Below are 20803 nucleotides of genomic sequence, written 5' to 3' on the forward strand. Positions count from 1 at the left end.
TTTCACAGTTAGTCTTAGTTAAGTAAAAGTAAAAAATATTTTGCTAATAAAAATCCATTTGTGATTCAGGTAGCATCTCTAAAATTTTCAGTGTAATTTATTTTTTACCTTAATACAAAAGTATAAATAAAAATGGTATCATTTTGATGGCAAAATATTTTAAATTGAACTTCCTGATAATAATAGAAATGTTTTAGGGATACTTGATTCATTTGGTTATATAGTTCTTTCATCTAGAGTATATTTTAAAAATAAAAATTTTATACTTTTATTTCATTTTGTTTTACAAAGTTATGGAAAGTGAAGATGGATGAGTTTTGGGTTATAAGTTAAAGATAACCATGTGCATATTTTGGAAAATTGTTCTTTTACATAGTACATGTTTCCAAAAAGTAATTATTTAAAGTTGAAACAATTATACCTTAATTAGCAGTGAGTGTGAAAACCAAATTCAAAATCTTGTATACAAGCAAATCATTTCTTTGTATGAAGTTTGATTTTTTTTACCATTACTTTAGTTTACCTTTCTGATACAGGATTTGGAAGATAACATTTCTCCCTTGAAAATATGTTTTGTTTTTTCTGTTCTTTTTATCTCAACAGTTTATACTCTATATTACCAGTGTTTTCTTTCCTCTCTACAACCCTTCTCTCTGTCCACACACCATTTCTTTATCTCATAACTCCACATCTCAAAGAAAATATAAACATTAAATGCTTCTCCTTAGGTAGTGTAAGCTGTATTATTATATGATTCATATTGTGAGTATGAATTGTGGTCCCTGTTCATTCCTGGATAATTTATTCTGTTTGATTTGACCTGTTAATCAGCTGACTATGCTTTGACTCTATACATTGGTGTCTTACTAGCATAGAAGTCGTTGAACAAAGATTACACAATTTTGCCTTCTTTTAATTTGATTTGGCTTAAACTTTAATTTATTTTTTAAACATTTTTATTATTATTTTTCACACTAGAATTACAAATCTGGAACTCTAAATGTGTATGTAAATAAATTCATTACAACCTAGTACTTTTTATCATATTTGTTATTCCTTTCCCAAGGTTTCATAGTCACTCCTTTTTTCAGTACTCCAAGAAAGCAATTGTTTGCAGATTAAAAAAAAAAATACTAGTTTAAGAATTTTTCTTTTTTATTCCATAACAAATCAGAGGCTTTTAGGAAAAATATATCATAATAATTTTTATTTTTTACTGTTAATAGTAATTGAAAATATTTACTTTTGTATTCTGAATTAAATTGTCTTTCATGATGAATTTGGGGGATATTGTCTTTGAAATTAATTTTAATGACAAGCTTAGTTTCCTTTGTATTTAATATTGCCAAGTTTCTTACAGACACATATGCATTTATATGACAAAACAAAACCATTTGCACAAACTTGTTAGAGTAATTAGTCATTTTGTTGAAATGAATTTTCCATTATGGTTAACATTTTATCTTAATTCTAAGGTGGACTAGATTTAGAATAAACTGTTGTAGTTGCGTGTGTGGTTGGATACAACAAGTCTATAACATCTACTCATTAACATTACCATGTGATATGAAGTTAGATGTCTAAATATGTACAAATTGGGTTTCTGGGAGTCTTCCCTGAGAAAAAAATGACTAGGTGTGATGAATTAAATGTATTTTTGATTCAGAGATATAGCATGTCTCCTCATTAACTACAATAAAGTTTTTCAGAGATTCAGTGCGGGATTTCCCAGATTCAAGGGCTATAGTCGCTCAATCCCTTATTGGTGCTAAGGATAGCCTTTTATGTCCAAAATTATTCCTTGTCTTACAACAAAAGATGCTTGGAATTCTCATATTTGGTTTAAGCTAACTGTTGAAGAACATGTGTTATCTGGGTGAGGAAATAGTCAAATAATTATCTGCCACAGAAAGCTCATATGACCTATGTCCTTGAGGAGCAGGGGAAAATCTTGACCGTGATGTCCTGGATTGCTTGGACTATGATTTACACCTGTTCTCCTGATGTGATTATTAATAATTTTTTCTTTACTCTCAAACGTGTCCTTGTTTGGAAGATAATTGTATGATCTTTGTAATATTGTGGAACTCAGGGGATAAATGGAGAGTATGAGACACTATGGAGAGGTGTGAGTGAAAGCATCCAGAAAAAAGATGGAAAAATATGATTAATTTAAATTTCACAGTCTTGTAAATTTTTCTTGGTTTAAATTTCACAGTATTATAAATTTTTCTTGTGAAGATGTACTAGGTATTTTTTTTTATTGTTTATGGACAGTTCAGTGTCAAATTAGTTTTCTTTATACCACTCAATTTCTGAGATTTTTTTTTTCCTTTCCTGCCATTTAGTGTATGCTGAGGAAATGCAAACTAATTTGCTATTAGTCTAAAGAACATAAAATTGTAAAGGTAAATTGCATAGGGAAAACATTTTTTCATTAAATCCCAAATGCATAACAATAATCAACACTTAAATGTACTATGTTTTTCATATATTATTATTTAAGAATTAATACAAGTAAAGCACTTAAACTCTTAACTCATTTAATTTTCAAATCAACCCTATTTAGTAGGTACATGTATTATCCCTTTTTGTAGATAAGGAAGTTGAGATACAAAAGGATTAAGTTTCTTGTTCAGGGTCACAGAGCTGTCAAGAGGTAGAGCCAAGATTCAAACAGTGCCATCTAGGCAGTCTATGCTGTAAGGCTGCCTCTCCAAGATATGTGTTTTTCTGTATATGTTTTAACTTATTTATTTTATGTTATTCCTGTTAATATAATTCTCCTTATCTTATCAAAAGATGAGCTTTAGTTTTATTTACAAAATGTTTCTACTCTTATCCCACTTGTGGTTATTAAAAATAAAATTATAGAGTTTTATAGATGTTTGAAAAATAGTCTTTTTCTTATTGGATGAAAGTCAAAAAGTGCAAACTTCCAGTTATAAGATAAATAAGCACTAAGGATGTTATGTACAACATGATAAATATAATTAACACTGCTGTATGTTATATATGAAAGTTGCTTAGAGAGCAAATCCTAAGAATTCTCATGACAAGGAAAAATAAATTTTTTTCTATTTCTCTAATTTCGTACCTGTATGAGATGATGGACGTTCCCTAAACTTACTGTGATAATCATTTCATGATGTATGTAAGTCAGATCATTATGCTATACACCTTAACTTACACAGTGTTGTGTGTCAGTTATATCAGTAAAACTGGAAGAAAAAAAATAATCGCTTTCAAAAATGTCCACTACCTAATCATTTTTTTTTTGCCAATAGATATCATGTGTCTCTAGCCTTTGACCTCTGTTTTGAGCTCTGTTGTTCTAATTTCCTGTTAGATATTGTTACCTGGAGCTTTGTAGGTAGCTCAAGCTCTGTCTTTAATCATTTTTTAAAAAAACTTATAGTCAAGAATCTTTTAGTGGCCAACTTTAGTACTTTTTTTTTTTTCCTTAAAAAAAGCAACTTATGCTTTTAAATAACTGAGGTGTTCAGAAGATTGGGACTAGCTTCAGAATTCGAATGGTGTTACCAGGACATCTCTCTCTCTCTCCATCTTAAGAGATGGATTTATTTTTGGATAGGTCCTTTCTACCCTGTGTTAAGGATAGACATTGGCGACTCCAGGTTTACCATTATCACAATTTATGTTCTCAGACTAAAGATATCTCTTCCCTTCCTTTCCAGTATTTGTTACTTCCCCAGAAAGATTCTGATTGGTTAGTTTGGGTCACCTGCTCATCTCTTGTGTGCAGTGCTAGATGATTGATAATCCCATGAGAAATGCATTGAGTGGGGCATGCATGCTAGGCAAAGGTAGCTATGTACTTTAATAATTGTTTCTCTTCCTCACCCACTCCCTATAACCTGCTTCTCTTTTATTTCCTAACACTGGAGATGTCACAGTCTTGGTCCAGTAATGCAAACTGCAAATCTGCAACTCATTCTTACTATGTCTCTTTACTTTTACATTCAGTTAGTTATTCAGCAAGTCTTGTCAAATCTACTTCTCAAATGTGTCATGAATTCATTCTCTTCTAACCACATCTACTGCCAGTGGCTTCACTTAGGCCTTCATCATGTTGTACCTGGATAAATACATTATTATAGCAGTTGGTCCCCTGCCCCTGTATCAGTTCCTTTATTTTGGAGTGATCCTCCTAAAATGTTAATCTGATCATTACAGTTCCTTGATTAATATATTTCAGTGACTACCCACTACCTGCAGTATAAAAATTTCATTATCCTTAAACATGGCATAAAATGCTCTTCATGATCAGAAAGACCTCTGATTACTCCTGCCATTTTATATGCATCATCTTTGTCTATACTTTTTATTCCAACTATGCCAAACTACTGGTAGTTTTCCAGATACTCCCAGCTTTTCATTCTTCTCTCAATCAGGCTGTTGTTTTGGCCTAATTTGCTTTTTTTACTTCTTTGCCTGGCCAAGTCCTATTTTTTTTGACCTAGTTTGACTTGAATTGCTTCCTAGCAGCTTCTCCTAACTCTGCCTGTGATCCACCTATAGAATTTTGTGTCCTTTTTGATTGAAAAAATTTTCGTTTTTTTGCTTCTTTATTAGATGTGTGACCAATGAAGGTAAGGGAATGTATCTTATTAATTTTTGTATCTCTCGTGTTGTCTTATTATAATCATTATTCAACATATGGTAGATGAATGATTAGCATGAATGAATGAAAGCTCACTATTTTTAGATCTACTATAATTTGTTAAATGTAGAATTTTACCACATTTAATCATGGAACACAGACCTAAAATATACCTCAGAGGTCTTCTCTAAATCTCTGGAGAAGTATAAATAAGATGAACACAAACTTGTAAGTATTCTTTGAAATTCTTTTTTTTTTTTTTTTTTTTTTGCGATACGTGGGCCTCTCACTGTTATGGCCTCTCCCATTGCGGAGCACAGGCTCCGGACGCGCAGGCTCAGCGGCCATGGCTCACGGGCCTAGCTGCTCCGCGGCATGTGGGATCTTCCCGGACCGGGGCACGAACCCGTGTCCCATGCATCGGCAGGGGGACTCTCAAACACTGCGCCACAAGCGAAGCCCTTCTTTGAAATTCTTAAGCATATTTTCTATGCTAAAAACATGATTTTTTGAAACATTATCTTATTCTCTTTTTAACTGCATCAGATCATTGGTTTGAAATCATGGGTAAGAACTTTTTTAAAATTTAAAATAGTTATTTTTGTGGTTAGGCAAAATCTAGTTTACTTGTGGAATGTTTGCTATTGAATGCTAGCATAAAATGAGATCTAAAACCTAGGTGTAATACTTCGGTAATACCTAAGAAGCTATTTGCTAGCCATATTATTTTGCTATTTCTGGATGCCTCCAGAAATAGATGCTGGGGGAAGATCATATAGTGGGGTAGCACTGTGGAGCTGTGGTGGGAGTGGTCCATTCTGGGTGCAGGTAAAAAGAGGCCGCATTGTCTAGAGAGAGTTTTAAAACAATAATAAAGCAGTTTTAAAGTCAGTCAGCTCTTTATTATCACCATGTGCTGGCAATTTTAAACAGCATTTCTGATAAAATGCTGTTAATCCCCAGGGCATGTGATTCCCACCATCTCTCTCCCTCTTGGTATGCCACTAAGATAACATCCATGTTCTTATTAGATCTACCCCAGTTCTAAGTCTTCACTTCACTGTGACTTTCATGTGTTATTTTATCCCTATAGCACACAACTGCATTACATTTTTCAAATAAATGTGAAAATTTAAGAAAAATAAGGTCAGCTGTTATTTAAATCTAATTTGCTAGGTAACAATGACTATTAGATGGTTTAAAATTTATTTAAATATATTTACATCTATTTAAATTGATCAGATGTATAAATGTATAATTGGCTTCCTTTAATTTGCTAAATGGCATTGTATGTATAGGGCACAATGCCAGGTTTCTAATTTTCTGTTTCAGAGTTTAATTAGTGCAAGGCGTTCTGTAATGAGTTTAGTTCCTAGTTTGTTAGATCTTAACCTATCATCTTATGTAATTTTCTCTTCTAGGATACTCCTTTTGTAATATTAACTATGTAGTACTTTAGAGAAATTAGTCTTAAAATAGAAATAATTTTATTGCTAATTATTTCAACGATACTTTTATGATTAGCTCATACTTCTCTTGTAAGGCCTCTATGGTTTATTCAACCAAAGAATATCTAAAGTTAGGGAATGACTTGGTTGTGTATTTTGAAACCAAAAAGAGAGGTACAAATGGCATCAACTTAGGACTAGAACTCCTGCTTACTGTATTGTTAATATACATTTTCTGTGTTATTGTGTAGTAAATAAGACTATATTCACTTTACTGTGGTTAAATTTAATTACCTAGTATTAATTACTGGTAAAATTGATTAATGTAACCTCTGGTGCCGCTAAAAACTGTACCCTTATTTCCTCATTGTAGTTGTATATTTGTGTTCTCTAAAGCCTGAGAGAAAAACTCACTCATTAATTGATTAATAATTTTTAGGAAATTATTTTCATTTAATGAAAGCTTATAATCTTTTTTTTTTTTAATTAGAGTCGAGTTTGCCCATTTCTGGTAGACCCTTCTTCCCAAGCTACAGAATGGTTAAAGACACATTTGAAAGACTCACATTTGGAAGTTATTAACCAGCAGGTGTGTATTACTTATAATTTAGATACCAACTAGTAATGGTATCTTGTGGTGAAAAGAACTATAATCAGAAAACATAGATTCAAAACTGAGTCTTATAACTTACCTGGTATGGGTCCTGGGAAGGAAATGTAGCTTTCTTAGCTTTAGTCTTCTAATTTGTAAAAAGGAATAAGAATATTTGTTTGATTGCTTCTATATGCAAGGTGTTGATCTAAGCCCTGGGAATTTATAAGTGAGTAATTCCTGCCCTCATGGAGATGAAAATTAAGTAATTACTTACACTAAACAAATAAGCATTTACACTAAATTATGATTAAAGACAAGTATAGGGTGCTATAGAAGTAAGTTACTTAGTTTGGAGAATTAGGAAAACCTCCTTGACTTTTTAATTTCCTGTTCCTGTAACTCATCAATGAGCATCTTTGTTGTGTACAAAGATTTGACAGTTGGTCAATGAAATGTAACCATTGTGTTTTGTGTAGTGACTTTTCACTGTCATGTTTATCTCACCAAAGAAATTATTTTTGGTCAGTTTTTTTTTTTTTTATCGGGGAAGGCCTAGTGTATGATTAATTTTTGTAGATATGCTTCAGGTGCTTGAAAAATTAACTCTTTAAAATGTTCTTCACTTACAAAATGGGGATATCTAACTCACTTGTGTTTAAGAATAATTGTAATATCTTTATATAATATATAAAATATTTAATGCCACTTACGGTTGTAGTAGGAGATCTTAATAATTATTATCCAAATATTTAAAATTTTTTTAACCACAGTTGGAGGCTTAGAGTGGTATTTAAAATGACTCTTTACCTAGCCAGAAAGCCTAAAAATTCTTGAATGGTTATAGAATTTTATCTAAAGGTTCTTTTTACAGTAATTAGAACTATCACATCAAGGTAAGTTTACTAGAATTCATCGTCTTGTCTTTCTTCTTCCATTCAATGTGATATTGAATACAACCAAAGTAGTTGTTTTCTATTTTTTTTTTTTTTTCCCGTGGTACGTGGGCCTCTCACTGTTGTGGCCTCTCCTGTTGCGGAGCACAGGCTCCGGACGCACAGTCTCAGTGGCCATGGCTCACGGGCCCAGCCGCTCCGTGGCTTGTGGGATCTTCCCGGACTGGGGCACGAACCCATGTCCCCTGCATTGGCAAGCAGACTCTCAACCACTGCGCCACCAGGGAAGCCCCCAAAGTAGTTTTTATTAATACTTGGATGAGTAACTTATTGCATGTAGAATTTGAAAATTTCTGCATCAATTTGAAATCATAGTAGAAAATTTTAAAAGGCTTTTTTATTGTTAATGTAAAAATCCTTTTTTTCTAATATGTCTATTTAAATTATTTATGAATTTATTTGATAATTTATTCAACTAAATTGACTCATCACCAAGTACTTATAACTGGAAAAGCAATAATTAATAATTTGTATTGTTAACATACATATTAATTTTAACATATTTGTGTTATTGCTGTTAATAGCTTCATTCATTATCTGTAAGGACTTTTGTAAATCTAAGGTAATAAAGGAATTCATATGTATTCTTATTTATTCTCTTAGGATAGTAACTTTATCACAGCTCTTGAGTTGGCAGTACGTTTTGGGAAAACCCTTATTATACAAGAAATGGATGGTATAGAACCTGTTCTTTATCCATTATTGAGACGAGATCTGGTTGCTCAAGGTAAATGAATATTTGACAGTTTCCAGAGAGTAACTACTTTTTAAATCCAAAATAATTAACTTCATTAACTAACTTTGACATTTTTGGTCTTTTCAGTGAATCTAAAGAGAGGAAAACTTTTTGGGGACTGTATTATAGTAATGTCATCAGAATATAATAGTAACAGCAAGTAAAAAACTTAAAGTGCCTTTGTAAAAGAGGCACCATGTTAGGGTCTCCCACACCATTCCCAGGAACAATATTTTACCAGGAAGACTCAAGGGATTCAGCACTCATGGCTTAGATTTATTGCAGGGAAAGGTTGCAAAGCAAAGTCAGTAAAGAGAAAAGGCACATAGGGTGAAGTCAGGAGTCAAGAACCTAGGTGCAAGCTTCCAAGAGTCTTCTTTCATTGGAGTCACACAGAATGTGCTAATTCCCCCAGGGCTGAGTTGTGACAACACGTATGAAAGTTGTCTACCAAGGAAGCTTATTAGAGACTCAGTGTCCAGAGTTTTTATTGGGGCTTATTATGTAAGCACACTCTGTCTAGCAGGTAGCAAAATTCCAGACTCCCCAAAGGAAGGCAGGTGTTCAGCATAAACCGTATTGTTTGAACAAATAGCTTAAGCACAGTGAGCCACTCTTACCTATTCTGGGAATGGTGAGAACCTTAACAAAATCCAAATTCCCATACAATGGTTATGGGCCAACCTTGCAAGCAGGCCTCTCTAAGGATACTGGTCTTAGGACTGTTATGTTACCTCCTTTCTGTGCAGGTACCTAACCCAGACTTTGATATTAGAAAAGTTATGTAAGAGCTTGTTGTGCAAAATGTCATAGACATGTACTTATATATAAGTACATACACTTACTTACACCACACACTTTGCTAGCACCACAAAGTTTAGAAAATTGGAGTTACTGGGGGCAAAGCAGAGAAATAGCAAAGAATGTACTATTTACTGATCACCTGTTATCCCACAAATAGGTATGCTTAGCCTAGCAGTGATTGATATGTTATGGAAAGAACCCTAGTAGTGGGACTGTTGCCGATATAACCTGGACTTACTTCCTGGGGTTCAGTCTCTGGTCTCAGTCTGTTCTTTCCTGGAGCTAATTCAGATCTGTTGAGCTACCTCTTGCTATGCTATCTTAAAGGGGGTGGAAATGAACCTTTAGGATCATCTGGATTTGACTCCCTTTAGTCTGTATGCTGACCCTTGAGCGCTCTTTAAATATATCTCGATGAGCTCTTATTGGTATTAGGTTTTAGCCATATCTGCTGCATTTTCTGAGAATGGAGTTTGACAAGGTCCCCTAAAATTGGATCTGGTAAAAAATGATAATATTCTACATCATGATTTGTTCACACAGTGAAACACTATTCCAGATAGTTGTTCAGGGCTGTTTGGGTCAATTTGTTAATTTCTGTTCACTTCATTGAGGAAAAGAGCGTTACCTCTGCCCCTACCTTACTTTTTCCACCTTCAGTCCAGAGTCGCATATGTTCACGTCACATCAGTTGAAGTCTGTTATCCCCTTTGAGTATACTTCAGATTGTCCTTTTCTGCAGTTTTGAGTTCCTCATGAATAGCCATTTGTCGTCATACATTTCCTGTGGGGACAGAGGATGGTTGTCCTAGAAAGACGTAAAACAAAGCCTGTGTCCAAGTTCATTTACGTCCCAGTGTTCTTAATCTAAGCAACACGAACTGCTTTCTACATAGTGATGTCAAAACAGGCACAAGTAATAGGAATGGAATGTACTCCTCCTCCTCAAATTTATGCAGTTCAAAAATCCCCTCAAATATGTATTGATCAAAAAGAAGAGCAAGGTACAATTCTTCGTCAAAGTCTCATTGTTTTAAATTTTCTGTTTCCTGTGTTCCTAGTAGCTCAGCCAAGGCAGAAGTTAGATGTAGAAGTTTGCAACTGTCAAATAGCTGAAGACTGCTTGACCAGCTATCTATGTAGAAGTTGCTGGAGGAGAGGCTAGTGTAGTTGGCAAATAGTTTAAGTTTTACTAGCAATAGATGTCAAAATTATTTTTATTAATCATTCTAATCCTTTACAGTTATTTCATTTCCATCTGGGGTTTGAGTATGGATTCGAGAGTTATAGTAGAGATGATAGCTAAACATTCTTGATTGGCTCTTTTAGACCAAATTCTTCACTTTAGGCACGACTGCTTCATACAGGCATATGTATGTGCAACGTAAAGATTAACCTTGTGATTAATTGCTGTATCTGTTTCTAGAGGGTGGTTCTCCATATAGGTATGTCTTTGGTAGCCCAGTTGAGTCTAGGCAGCTTAATGGCCTGAACACAGCTAGACCAGTGGTTCTCTAATGGTAGTGATTTTGTCCCCCAGGGGACATTTGGCAATGACTGGAGACATTTTTGGTTGTAACAACTTGGTGCGTCTATTCCAAGGATATCTTTAAAATGTACAGGGCATCTCCTCATAACAAATAATTTTCCAGTACAATTTGTCAGTAGTACTGAGGTTGAGAAACCCTAAGCTAGCTCACCAGTTCTGACCCATGAATCTCTGTACTGGTATATTTCAGTTATTTTAAGGGTGACATGCTTTATAGCCAAGAGCACTACTTGAAGCCAGTTCATTGTACAGAATATTCCATGCTATAGGTTGCCAAAAGTTTTACCTATGGATAGTGGATGGCTGTAGCATTCCATTGGATTTTCTTATCTGTGAGATTTTTTTGTAGACATCTGTAATTCTGTGCATCTGAAAGATATAGGGCTCAAAGACAAGGATTGGTTTACAACTGCTTGGATTACTTCCAGAGTTGGCACTTGCAGCTTTTACAGGAGCTGCCATTCAAACTTAACCACATGTTTGTTGACCAGATAAATTATTAGGTTGTACTAAAATCTTCAGGTGTGGAATATGCTGCTTCTAGTAAAGTGAAGAAGGTATTCAGTTGTTGATTTTCTTTCTTTGTATATAGTGGCTATAAAGCCAGCAGTTTATTCTTAATAGGCTGTGGGATATTTCCTTGAGCAATGTTGATTTGATTATTTTTGTGGCCGGGTTTTTTGTTTATCTTCATGTAAGTCCCATCATCTTTAGTTAGTTAAGCTTGAAAGGTTTACAATACAATGTGACCAATTTTATCAGTGGAGACCATTACCAAGATGTTACCTATATGACGGAATGTTTGTACCCATATGGCAGTTCACATGGTACTTGGATTTCTCTAATTCAGATGATAATATATTTCTGAAGAGTTTGGACCTGTTAAGGTATACTGCATATAAGAGATGAACTGATTTTCATCTTCTTCCCAGGGGAATGTAAAAAAGAAATCATTAATAATCATTAGCAGTGTTCAAGTATCTGCTGTGAGCAAAATATTTTTAATCATCGCTGTGTCAAGCATTGTGGAAGCAGTGGTGGCCACTTCCTGGTTTAAGTTTCATGGTCATAATAAACGTTCAAACAACTTTTATTTTGAAATCCAGACAGATAAAATTGTGTAGCACTCTTGCCTGGTGTAAAAAGAATAACTTTCTTTTTCACTTCCTAACATGATGCATTTCTTTCAACTATAAGTATTGGCCGGATTTGGGTACACTTTATAGGCAGATCTTGCCTGTATCTTTGGCTAATTGTTAAAGAAGTCATCAAGGCATCACAATAAACAAAGCCAATTAATGTATCTGTACATACAGGTGCTCCAAATCTATTAGATATGTTAACCAAAAAAATCGAAACAAAATATACTCAATCCTGATCCAGGCTCAGAAACCAAAATAATAGCCATGTAAGTTGAGGCTTCCCCTGGAAAGAGAATGTGAGACCAAATCTTGTACTTGTGCCTAATCATTCTGTTTCCACAGTTCTCTAAAGTACAGTACAGATTTTGTGCCCAGGAGAAAAATGTAGTCAAAATTAACTCCATCGTAGGTTAACACCAATGTAAATTAAGACTTTATACAGTTAAGACTGTGTTGGACTTTTATAGTTCTACATGTAATATTTTCTAAGAGTAGTGTAAGGGACTTATGTCCAAGGGTCTTTTTATACAATAAAACATTTATTTTGAAATATTTTTAAAAATGTTATATCAGAATAATGCATTGATGGGTTACACAATCAAATAGTATAGGATGGCAAGAGTGTTCTTTCCCTCCCCTCTTCATGACTAGTCTTACAAGAGAAAATCAGTTACTTCTTAATTTTCACTTTTTATTGAGATACACTTACAATTGTATAGCTTAGTGATTTTTACAAATGGAATACACTTCTGTAAGCACCCAGATCAAGATACAGAACTTTTTCAGCATTCCAAACTCCTTTGTTTACCACTGTCCCCCACAAGGATAACCACATTCCTGCCTTATAACAGATGTTTTACTTGTATTTGTACATTGCATAAATGAGGAAGAAAAAAGCAGCACCTGACTACTATGGGCTGGAAGCTGGCCAGGCTCTACAGCTTGACCATGGTGCTCTCCTGTTGAACATAAACCATTTCACAGAACACCATCAACAGGCAGGTCACTCTGTGACCATAAGCATGTCAGCGCACAAAAACGAGGACACTTCCATGCCACAAAGATAACTAAACATCCTCTTCTCCCTGCTCTTATGAGTGACTTCTGCTTTTTTACCCATATAGCTTAGTCTGACACCATTTCTGACACCTCCTAGATATCAACAAAATTATTGATACAAATCAGAATTGTCTGGTCTTTCTGATAGCATCCATTCCCCAGCAAAACCGCACTTTCTTTGAACCATTCTGAAATCACCCAGTGTTAAGTCCATCTTCTATAAAAAGCATCTCTGAATACCTTTTTACTGAGACAAGGTGCAGTTTCCCATGGTGATCTATCTTTCATTGTAAGTTGCCGGTATACCCGAGCTGAGACCCTTTAAACTGAGTTTATGTTTTAACTAATTAGTTAACTGAATAATTTTTAATTGAAGTATAGTTGATTTACAAAACTATATTAGTTTCAGGTGTACACATAGTGATTAAATGTTTTTATGGATTATACTTCGCTTAAATTTATTAAAAAACAGTGGCTGTATTTCCCTGTGCTGTACAGCAGCTGTCCCCAACCTTTTTGGCACCAGGGACTGGTTTCGTGGAAGACAGTTTTTCCACGGATAGGGTGTAGGGGATGGTTCAGGTGGTACCAGTCCGCGGCCCAGGGGTTGGGGACCCCTGTTGTACAGTATATCCTTGTTGCTTATTTATTTTATACATAGTAGTTTGTATCTCTTAATACCATACCCCTGTCTTCCCCTTCTCCCCTTCTCTCTCCCCACTGGTAAGCACTAGTTTGATTTCTGTTAGTCTGTTTGTTTTGTTATATACTTTGACTTCTTTTATTTTTTAGATTCCACATATAAGTGGCAATATAGAGTATTTGTCTTTCTCTGTCTGACTTATTTCACTAAGCATAATACCCTCTAGGTTCATCCATGTTACTGAAAATTGCAGAATTTCTTTCTTTTTATGACTGAGTAATATTTCATTGTGTGTATATGTATATATTTTCAATATATATTAATATATATATGTGGTATATACATATATACCACATCTGTTTTATCCATTCATCTATTAATGGACACTTAGGTTGCTTCTGTATCTTGGCTATTGTAAATAATGCTGCTATGAACATTGGAGTACATATACTTTTCAAATTAGTGTTTTTGTTTACCTTGGAAGTTTACCCAGCAGTAAAATTGCTGGATCATATGGTAGTTCTATATTTAGTTTTTGGAGTAGCCTCCATACTGTTTTCCACAGTGACTGTACCAATTTACATTCCCACCAACAGTGTACTAGGGTTCCCTTTTCTCTACATCCTCGCCACCATTTGTTATTTGTGGTCTTTTAAATGATATCCATGCTGCCAGACGTGAGGTGATAGCTCATTGTGGTTTTGATTGTATTTCTCTGACGATAACAGTGTTTAGCATTTTTTCATGTGCCTGTTGGCCATCTGCATCTCTTCTTTGGAAAATGTCTGTTCAGGTCTCCTGCCCAATTTTTAATCGGGTTGTTTGCTTTTTGATGTTGAGTTATATGAGCTGTTTATATATTTTGGATATTAATCCCTTATTGATCATATCATTTGCAAATATTTTCTCCTGTTCAGTAGTTGTCTTTTTGTGTTGTCAATGGTTTCCTTTGCTGTGTAAAAGCTTTTAGGTTTGATTAGGTCTCATTGTTTATTTGATTAGGTCTCATTGTTTATTTGATTAGGTCTCTTTGTTTATTTTTGCTTTTTTTCCTTTTGCCTGTGGAGGCAGATCCAAAAAATACTGCTATGACTTATCTAAAAGAGTATTCTGCCTTCTCTTTTAGGAGTTTTATTTTTTTAGATCTTACATTTAATCTGTTTTGAATTTACTTTATATATGGTGTGATAAAATGTCCTAATTTTATTCTTTTACATGTAGCTGTCCAGTTTTTCCAGCATCGCTTATTGAAGAGACTGTCTTTCCTCCATTGTGTATTCTTGACACATTTGTTGTAGATTAATTGACCATAAGTGCATGGGTTTCTTTCTAGGCTCTCTATTTTGTTCCATTGAACTGTGTGGCTGATTTTCTGCCAGTATCATGCTATTTTGATTACTTTCTAGTATATTCTGAAGACTGAGAGCATAATACCTCCAGCTTTGTTCTTTTTTCTCGATTACTTTAGAAATTTGGGATCTTTTGTTGTTCCATATAAATTTTAGGATTATTTGTTCTAGTTGTGTGAAAAATGTCATGGATATTTTTTTAAAATTTATTTAATTTATTTATTTTTGGCTGTGTTGGGTCTTTGTTTCTGTGCGAGGGCTTTCTCTAGTTGCGGCAAGCGGGGGCCACTCTTCATCACGGTGTGCGGGCCTCTCACTATCGCGGCCTCTCTTGTTGTGGAGCGCAGGCTCAGTAGCTGTGGCTCACGGGCCTAGTTGCTCCGTGGCATGTGGGATCTTCCCAGACCAGGGCTTGAACCCGTGTCCCCTGCATTGGCAGGCAGATTCTCAACCACTGCGCCACCAGGGAAGCCCTGCCATGGGTATTTTGATAGAGATTGCATTGAATCTTTAGATTGCTTTGGGTGCTATGGATATTTTAACAATATGAATTCTTCCAATTGAAGACATTGGAATATCATTCCATTTCTTTGTATCAGCTGCAGTTTCCTTCTTAAATGTTTTATAGTTTTCAGAGTAGGATTTTCACGTCCTTTGTTAAGTTTATTCCTCAGTGTTTTATTCTTTTTAATGTGATTTTAAACAGGATTGTTTTCTTGCTTTCTCTTTCTCATAGTTCATTGTTAGTGTATAGAAAAGCAACAGATTTCTGTATGTTAATCTTGTGTCCTTCAACTTTACTGAATTCATTTATTAGTTCTAACAGTTTTTTGGTGGAGACTTTAGGGTTTTGTTTATATAGTTTTATGTCATCTGCAGATAGTAGCAGTTTTACTTTTCCCTTCCAATTTGGATACTCTTTATTTCTTTTTCTTGTCTGAATACTGTATCTGGGACTTCCAATACTATGTTGAATAGAATTGGTGAGATGGGCATCCTTCTCTTATTGCTGATTTGAGAGGAAAGGCTTTCTTTTCACCTTTTCATCATTGAGTATGATGTTAGCCATGGGTTTGTCATAAACGGCCTTTATTATGTTTAGATATGCTCCCTGTAAACCCACTTTGATGAGAGTTTTTATCACGAATGGATGTTGAATTTTGTCAAGTGCTTTTTTTGTGTTTATTGAGATGATCATGTTATTTTTATTCTTTCTTTTGTTAATGTGATGTATCATTGATTGATTTGCGAGTATTGACCCTTGCATCCCTGGAATAAATCCCACTTGATGATGGTGTATGATCCTTTTTATTTTTTATTGAGTTTGGTTTGCTAATATTTTGTTGAGGATTTTTTCATCTATATTCATCAGAGATATTAGCCCTTAATTTTCTTTTGTTGTAGTGTCTTTGTCTGGTTTTGTTATCCAGGTAATGGTGGCCTCATAGAATGAATTTGGGAGTGTCCCATCCTTTTCACTTTTTTGGAATACTTTGAGAAGGATAGGCATTAACTCTTCTTTATGTGTTTGGTAGAATTCCCTTGTGAAGCCGGAGGGTCCTGGATTTGCTGGGAGGTTTTTTGTTACAAATTCAATTTCACTGTTAGTAATTGGTATGTTCAGATGGTCCCTTTCTTCCTTGTCAGGTTATATGTTTCTAGAAATGTGTCCATTTCTTCTGGGTTGTCTATTTTGTTGGCATATAACTGTTCATAGTATTCTTTTATTATTTTTTATATTTCTGTGATAATGGCTGTAATTTCTCCTCTTGCATTTCTTCTTTTGTTTATTTGCATTTTCTCTCTTTTGATGAGCCTGGCTAAAGGTTTATTTATTTTGTTTGTCTTTTCAAAAAACAAGCTCTTGCTTTCATTGACCTTTTCTATTGTTTTTTTTGTCTCTAATTTTATTTCTTTAATTTTATTTCCTTTCTAATATTTATTATTTCTTTCCTTCTGCTGACTTTGGACTTTATTTGTTCTTCATTTCCTAATTCCTTTAGATGATAGGTTAGGTTGTTTATTTGAGATTTTTCTTATTTCTTGAGGTGGGCTTGCATTGCTGTAAACTTCTCTCTTAGAACTGCTTTTTCTGCATCCCATAGATTTTGGAAAGTTGTGTTTCCGTTATCTTTTGTCTCAATGTATTTCCTGTTTTCCTCTTTAATTTCTTCACTGGCCCATTGGTTTTTCAGTAGCATGTTGTTTATTCCTCACATATTTGTGCTTTTCCCAGTTTTCTTCCTGTAACTGATTTCTAGTTTCATACTGTTGTGGTCAGAAAAAATGCCTGATATAATTTCTGTCTTCTTAAATTTGTTGAGACTTGTTTTGTGTCTTAGCACATTGTCAATCCTGGAGAACATTTCATGTGCAGTTAAAAAGAATGTGTATTCTGCTCTTTTGGGGTAGAATGTCCTGTAGATATCTATTAAGTCCAACTGGCCTGTGGTGTCATTTAAGACCCTGTTTCCTTATTGATTTTCTCTCTGGATGATCTGTCCACTAATGTAAGTGGTATGTTAAAGGCTCCTCCTATTCTGTTATTGTCAATTTCTCCCTTTATGTCTCTTAGTATTTGCTTTATATATTTAGGTGTTTCTGTATTAGGTGCATACACGTTAACAAGTGTAACATCCTGTACTTGTGTTGATCCTTTTATTATTACATGATGCTCTTCTTTGTCATAGACTTTGTTTTAAAGTCTACTTTGTCTGATATGAGTATTGTTACCTCTACTTTCTTGTTATTTCCATTTCCGTGAAATCTCTTTTCCATCCCTTCACTTTCAGTTAGTGTGTCTTTAGCTCTGAAGTCAGTCTCTTGTAAGCAGCACATAGATGGGTCTTTTTAATTAATTAATTAATTAATTAATTTTCTGGGGTTTTTTTTAACATCTTTATTGGAGTATAATTGCTTTGCCATGGTGTGTTAGTTTCTGCTTTATAACAGAGTGAATCAGTTATACATATACATATGTCCCCATATCTCTTCCCTCTTGCATCTCCCTCCCTCCCACCCTCCCTATCCCACCCCTCTTGGTGGTCACAAAGCACTGAGCTGATCTCCCTGTGCTATGCGGCTGCTTCCCACTAGCTAGCTATCTTACGTTTGGTAGTGTATATATGTCCATGCCGCTCTCTCTCTTTGTCCCAGCTTACCCTTCCCCCTCCCCGTATCCTCAAGTCCATTCTCTAGTAGGTCTGCATCTTTATTCCTGTCTTGCCCCTAGGTTCTTCTGACCATTTTTTATTTTTTTAGATTCCATATATATGTGTTAGCATAAGGTATTTGTTTTTCTCTTTCTGACTTACTTCACTCTGTATGACAGACTCTAGGTCCATCCACCTCACTACAAATAACTCAGTTTCATTCCTTTTTCTGGCTGAGTAATATTCCATTGTATATAAGCAGCACATAGATGGGTCTTTTTTAATCCAATATTCCACCCTATGTCTTTTTTGTTTGTTTGTTTGTTTGTTTGTTTGTCTGTTTGTGGTACGCGGGCCTCTCACTGTTGTGGCTTCTCCCGTTGCGGAGCACAGGCTCCGGACGTGCAGGCTCAGCGGCCATGGCTCACGGGCCCAGCCGCTCCGCGGCATGTGGGATCTTCCCGGACCGGGGCACGAACCCGCGTCCCCTGCATCAGCAGGCGGACTCTCAACCACTGCGCCACCAGGGAAACCCCACCCTATGTCTTTTGATTGGAATATTTATTACATTGACATTTAAAGTAATTATTGATAGGTATGTCCTTATTGCCATTTTGTTACCTGTTTTCTGGTAGTTTTGAGTTCTTTATTGTTCGTTTTTTTCTTCGTTTAGATTCTTCCTTTGTGGTTTGATGATTTCCTTTCATGGTATGCTTGTGTTTCTTTCTCTCTAATTTTTGTATATCTATTGTAGGTTAGCAGGTTTTTCCTTTTCAGCACTTTGAGTATATCATGCCATTCCCTTCTAGCCTGCAAAGTTTCTGCAAAAATATGAGTTGGTAACCTTCTTTAGGTTCCCTTGTATGAGAGTCTTCATTTTTCTCTTGCTGCCTTTAGAATTTTCTCTTTAACTTTTGCTGATTTAATTATGATATGTCTTGGTGTGTGTCTTTTTAGTTCATCTTGTTTGGGACCCTCTGTGCTTCTTGTACCTGGATATCTGTTTCCTTCTTCAGGTTTATGAAGTTTTCAGCTATAATTTCATCAAATACATTTTCTACCCCGTTCTTTCTCTCTTCTCCTCTGGGACCCATATAATGCAGTGTTGGTACAACTGATGTTGTCCCAGAGATCCCTTAAACTGTTCTTCTTTCTTTCATCCTCTCTCCCTCCCTTTCTTCCTTCCTTCCTCCCTTCTTTCCTTCCTTCCTTTTCTCCCTTCTTCCCTTCCTTTCCTGATTTGGTTATTTCCATTATTCTATCTTCCAGATCACTTTTCTGTACTTGGGTATCACCTAGTCAGCTGTTAATCCTTCTATTGTGTTTTCCATTTCAGTTACAGTATTTTTCAATTCTAACTAATTCTTTTTTATATTTTCTAGTTCATTATTAAAATTCTCACTGTGTTCAGCTATTCTTTTCCCTGCTTCGGTTAGCATATTTTATTACTAATGCATTGAACTCCTAATCTGGTAAATTTTTAATTTCTGTCTCATTAGTTGTTTTTGTCAGGGATTTTCTCTTGCTCTTTCAATTGAGACAAATTCCTCTGCTCATTTTGCTTAACTTTCTCTGTCTTTATGAAATTAGGTGAAACTGTTGCCTATTGCAGTCTTTAATGGGTGCCTTTGTGTGGTACAGTCTGCTTGTGCCCAGTGGCTTTTGTGGGAGAGCTGAATCTGATGTGAACACAGAACATGTCTTTCCTCAGGTTTGCTGGCATCTATCACCTTGGTAGGAGGCTGGAGATGGAGTTGTTAGATCAGAGCCAGGTGTAGCTGGGGCTTTTTCTCTGCTCAGTGGCCATCACTGCTCTGTACGGGGTGGGGTCTGTTCCCAAGTTGCTGGAGCAGAAGTTTTGTTTTTTTTTTCTCTCTCTTTTGTTGGATTCTTTTTTTTACATCTTTATTGGAGGATAATTGATTTACATTGTTGTGTTAGTTTCTGCTGTGTAACAGAGTGAATCAGCTGTACGTATACATATATCCCCATATCCCCTTCCTCTTGCGTCTCCTTCCCACCCTCCCTGTCCCACCCCTCTAGGTGGACATAAAGCACCGAGCTGATCTCCCTGTGCCACGCAGCTGCTTCCCACTAGCTATCTGTTTTACATTTGGTAGTGTATATATGTCCATGCCACTCTCTCACTTCGTCCCAGCTTACCCTTCCCTCTCCCAGTGTCCTCAAGTCCATTCTCTGTGTCTGTGTCTTTATTCCCGTCCTGCCCCTGGGTTCTTCAGAACCATTGGTTTTTTTTAGAGTCCATATATATGTGTTAGCATATGGTATTTATTTTTCCCTGACTTACTTCACTCTGTATGACAGACTCTAGGTCCAGCCACTCACTACAAATAACTCAATTTCATTTCTTTTTATGGCTGAGTAATATTCCATTGTCTATATGTGCCACATCTTTATCCATTCATCTGTTGATGGACACTTAGGTTGCTTCCACGTCCTGGCTGTTGTAAATAGTGTGGAGCAGAAGTTTTGAGGGTTGGGTCTGAGCTGGCTCCATTCCCTTGAAATCTGTTTTCTCCTCAATCCCAGCACCAGCATTCTTGCCCAGGAGGGGAGCAGTGCCCGGGCAAGAGGGATTGGCATGGGCACTTGGCATTGGTCTGGGTGCGAATTGTGGCTGTCTGACCACAGACAGAAATCATGGCTGCTCTAATGTGCTGCCTGTGTAAGCATCAGTAATGGCTGCTCCCACCCTGCTCAGACACACTTTAGGTCTGTGTTGCTTTTG

General features: G+C 35.6%; 1 protein-coding gene across 2 annotated transcripts in view; it reads left to right on the forward strand.

Annotated features, from left to right (window-relative positions):
* Positions 1 to 20803, forward strand: part of DYNC2H1 (dynein cytoplasmic 2 heavy chain 1) — a 372064-nt gene that overhangs the window by 147357 nt on the left and 203904 nt on the right. The window contains exons 64-66 of one of the 2 annotated variants that reach the window (XM_060157926.1): positions 5171 to 5191; positions 6563 to 6661; positions 8224 to 8347. In XM_060157926.1, the coding sequence (XP_060013909.1) occupies positions 5171 to 5191; positions 6563 to 6661; positions 8224 to 8347 (244 nt within the window). The remainder of the gene's footprint in view (positions 1 to 5170; positions 5192 to 6562; positions 6662 to 8223; positions 8348 to 20803) is intronic. The other variant, XM_060157925.1, reaches the window with a different exon arrangement.

This window comes from Lagenorhynchus albirostris, chromosome 9, assembly GCF_949774975.1.
Source record: "Lagenorhynchus albirostris chromosome 9, mLagAlb1.1, whole genome shotgun sequence".
Classification (NCBI taxonomy): Eukaryota; Metazoa; Chordata; class Mammalia; order Artiodactyla; family Delphinidae; genus Lagenorhynchus; species Lagenorhynchus albirostris.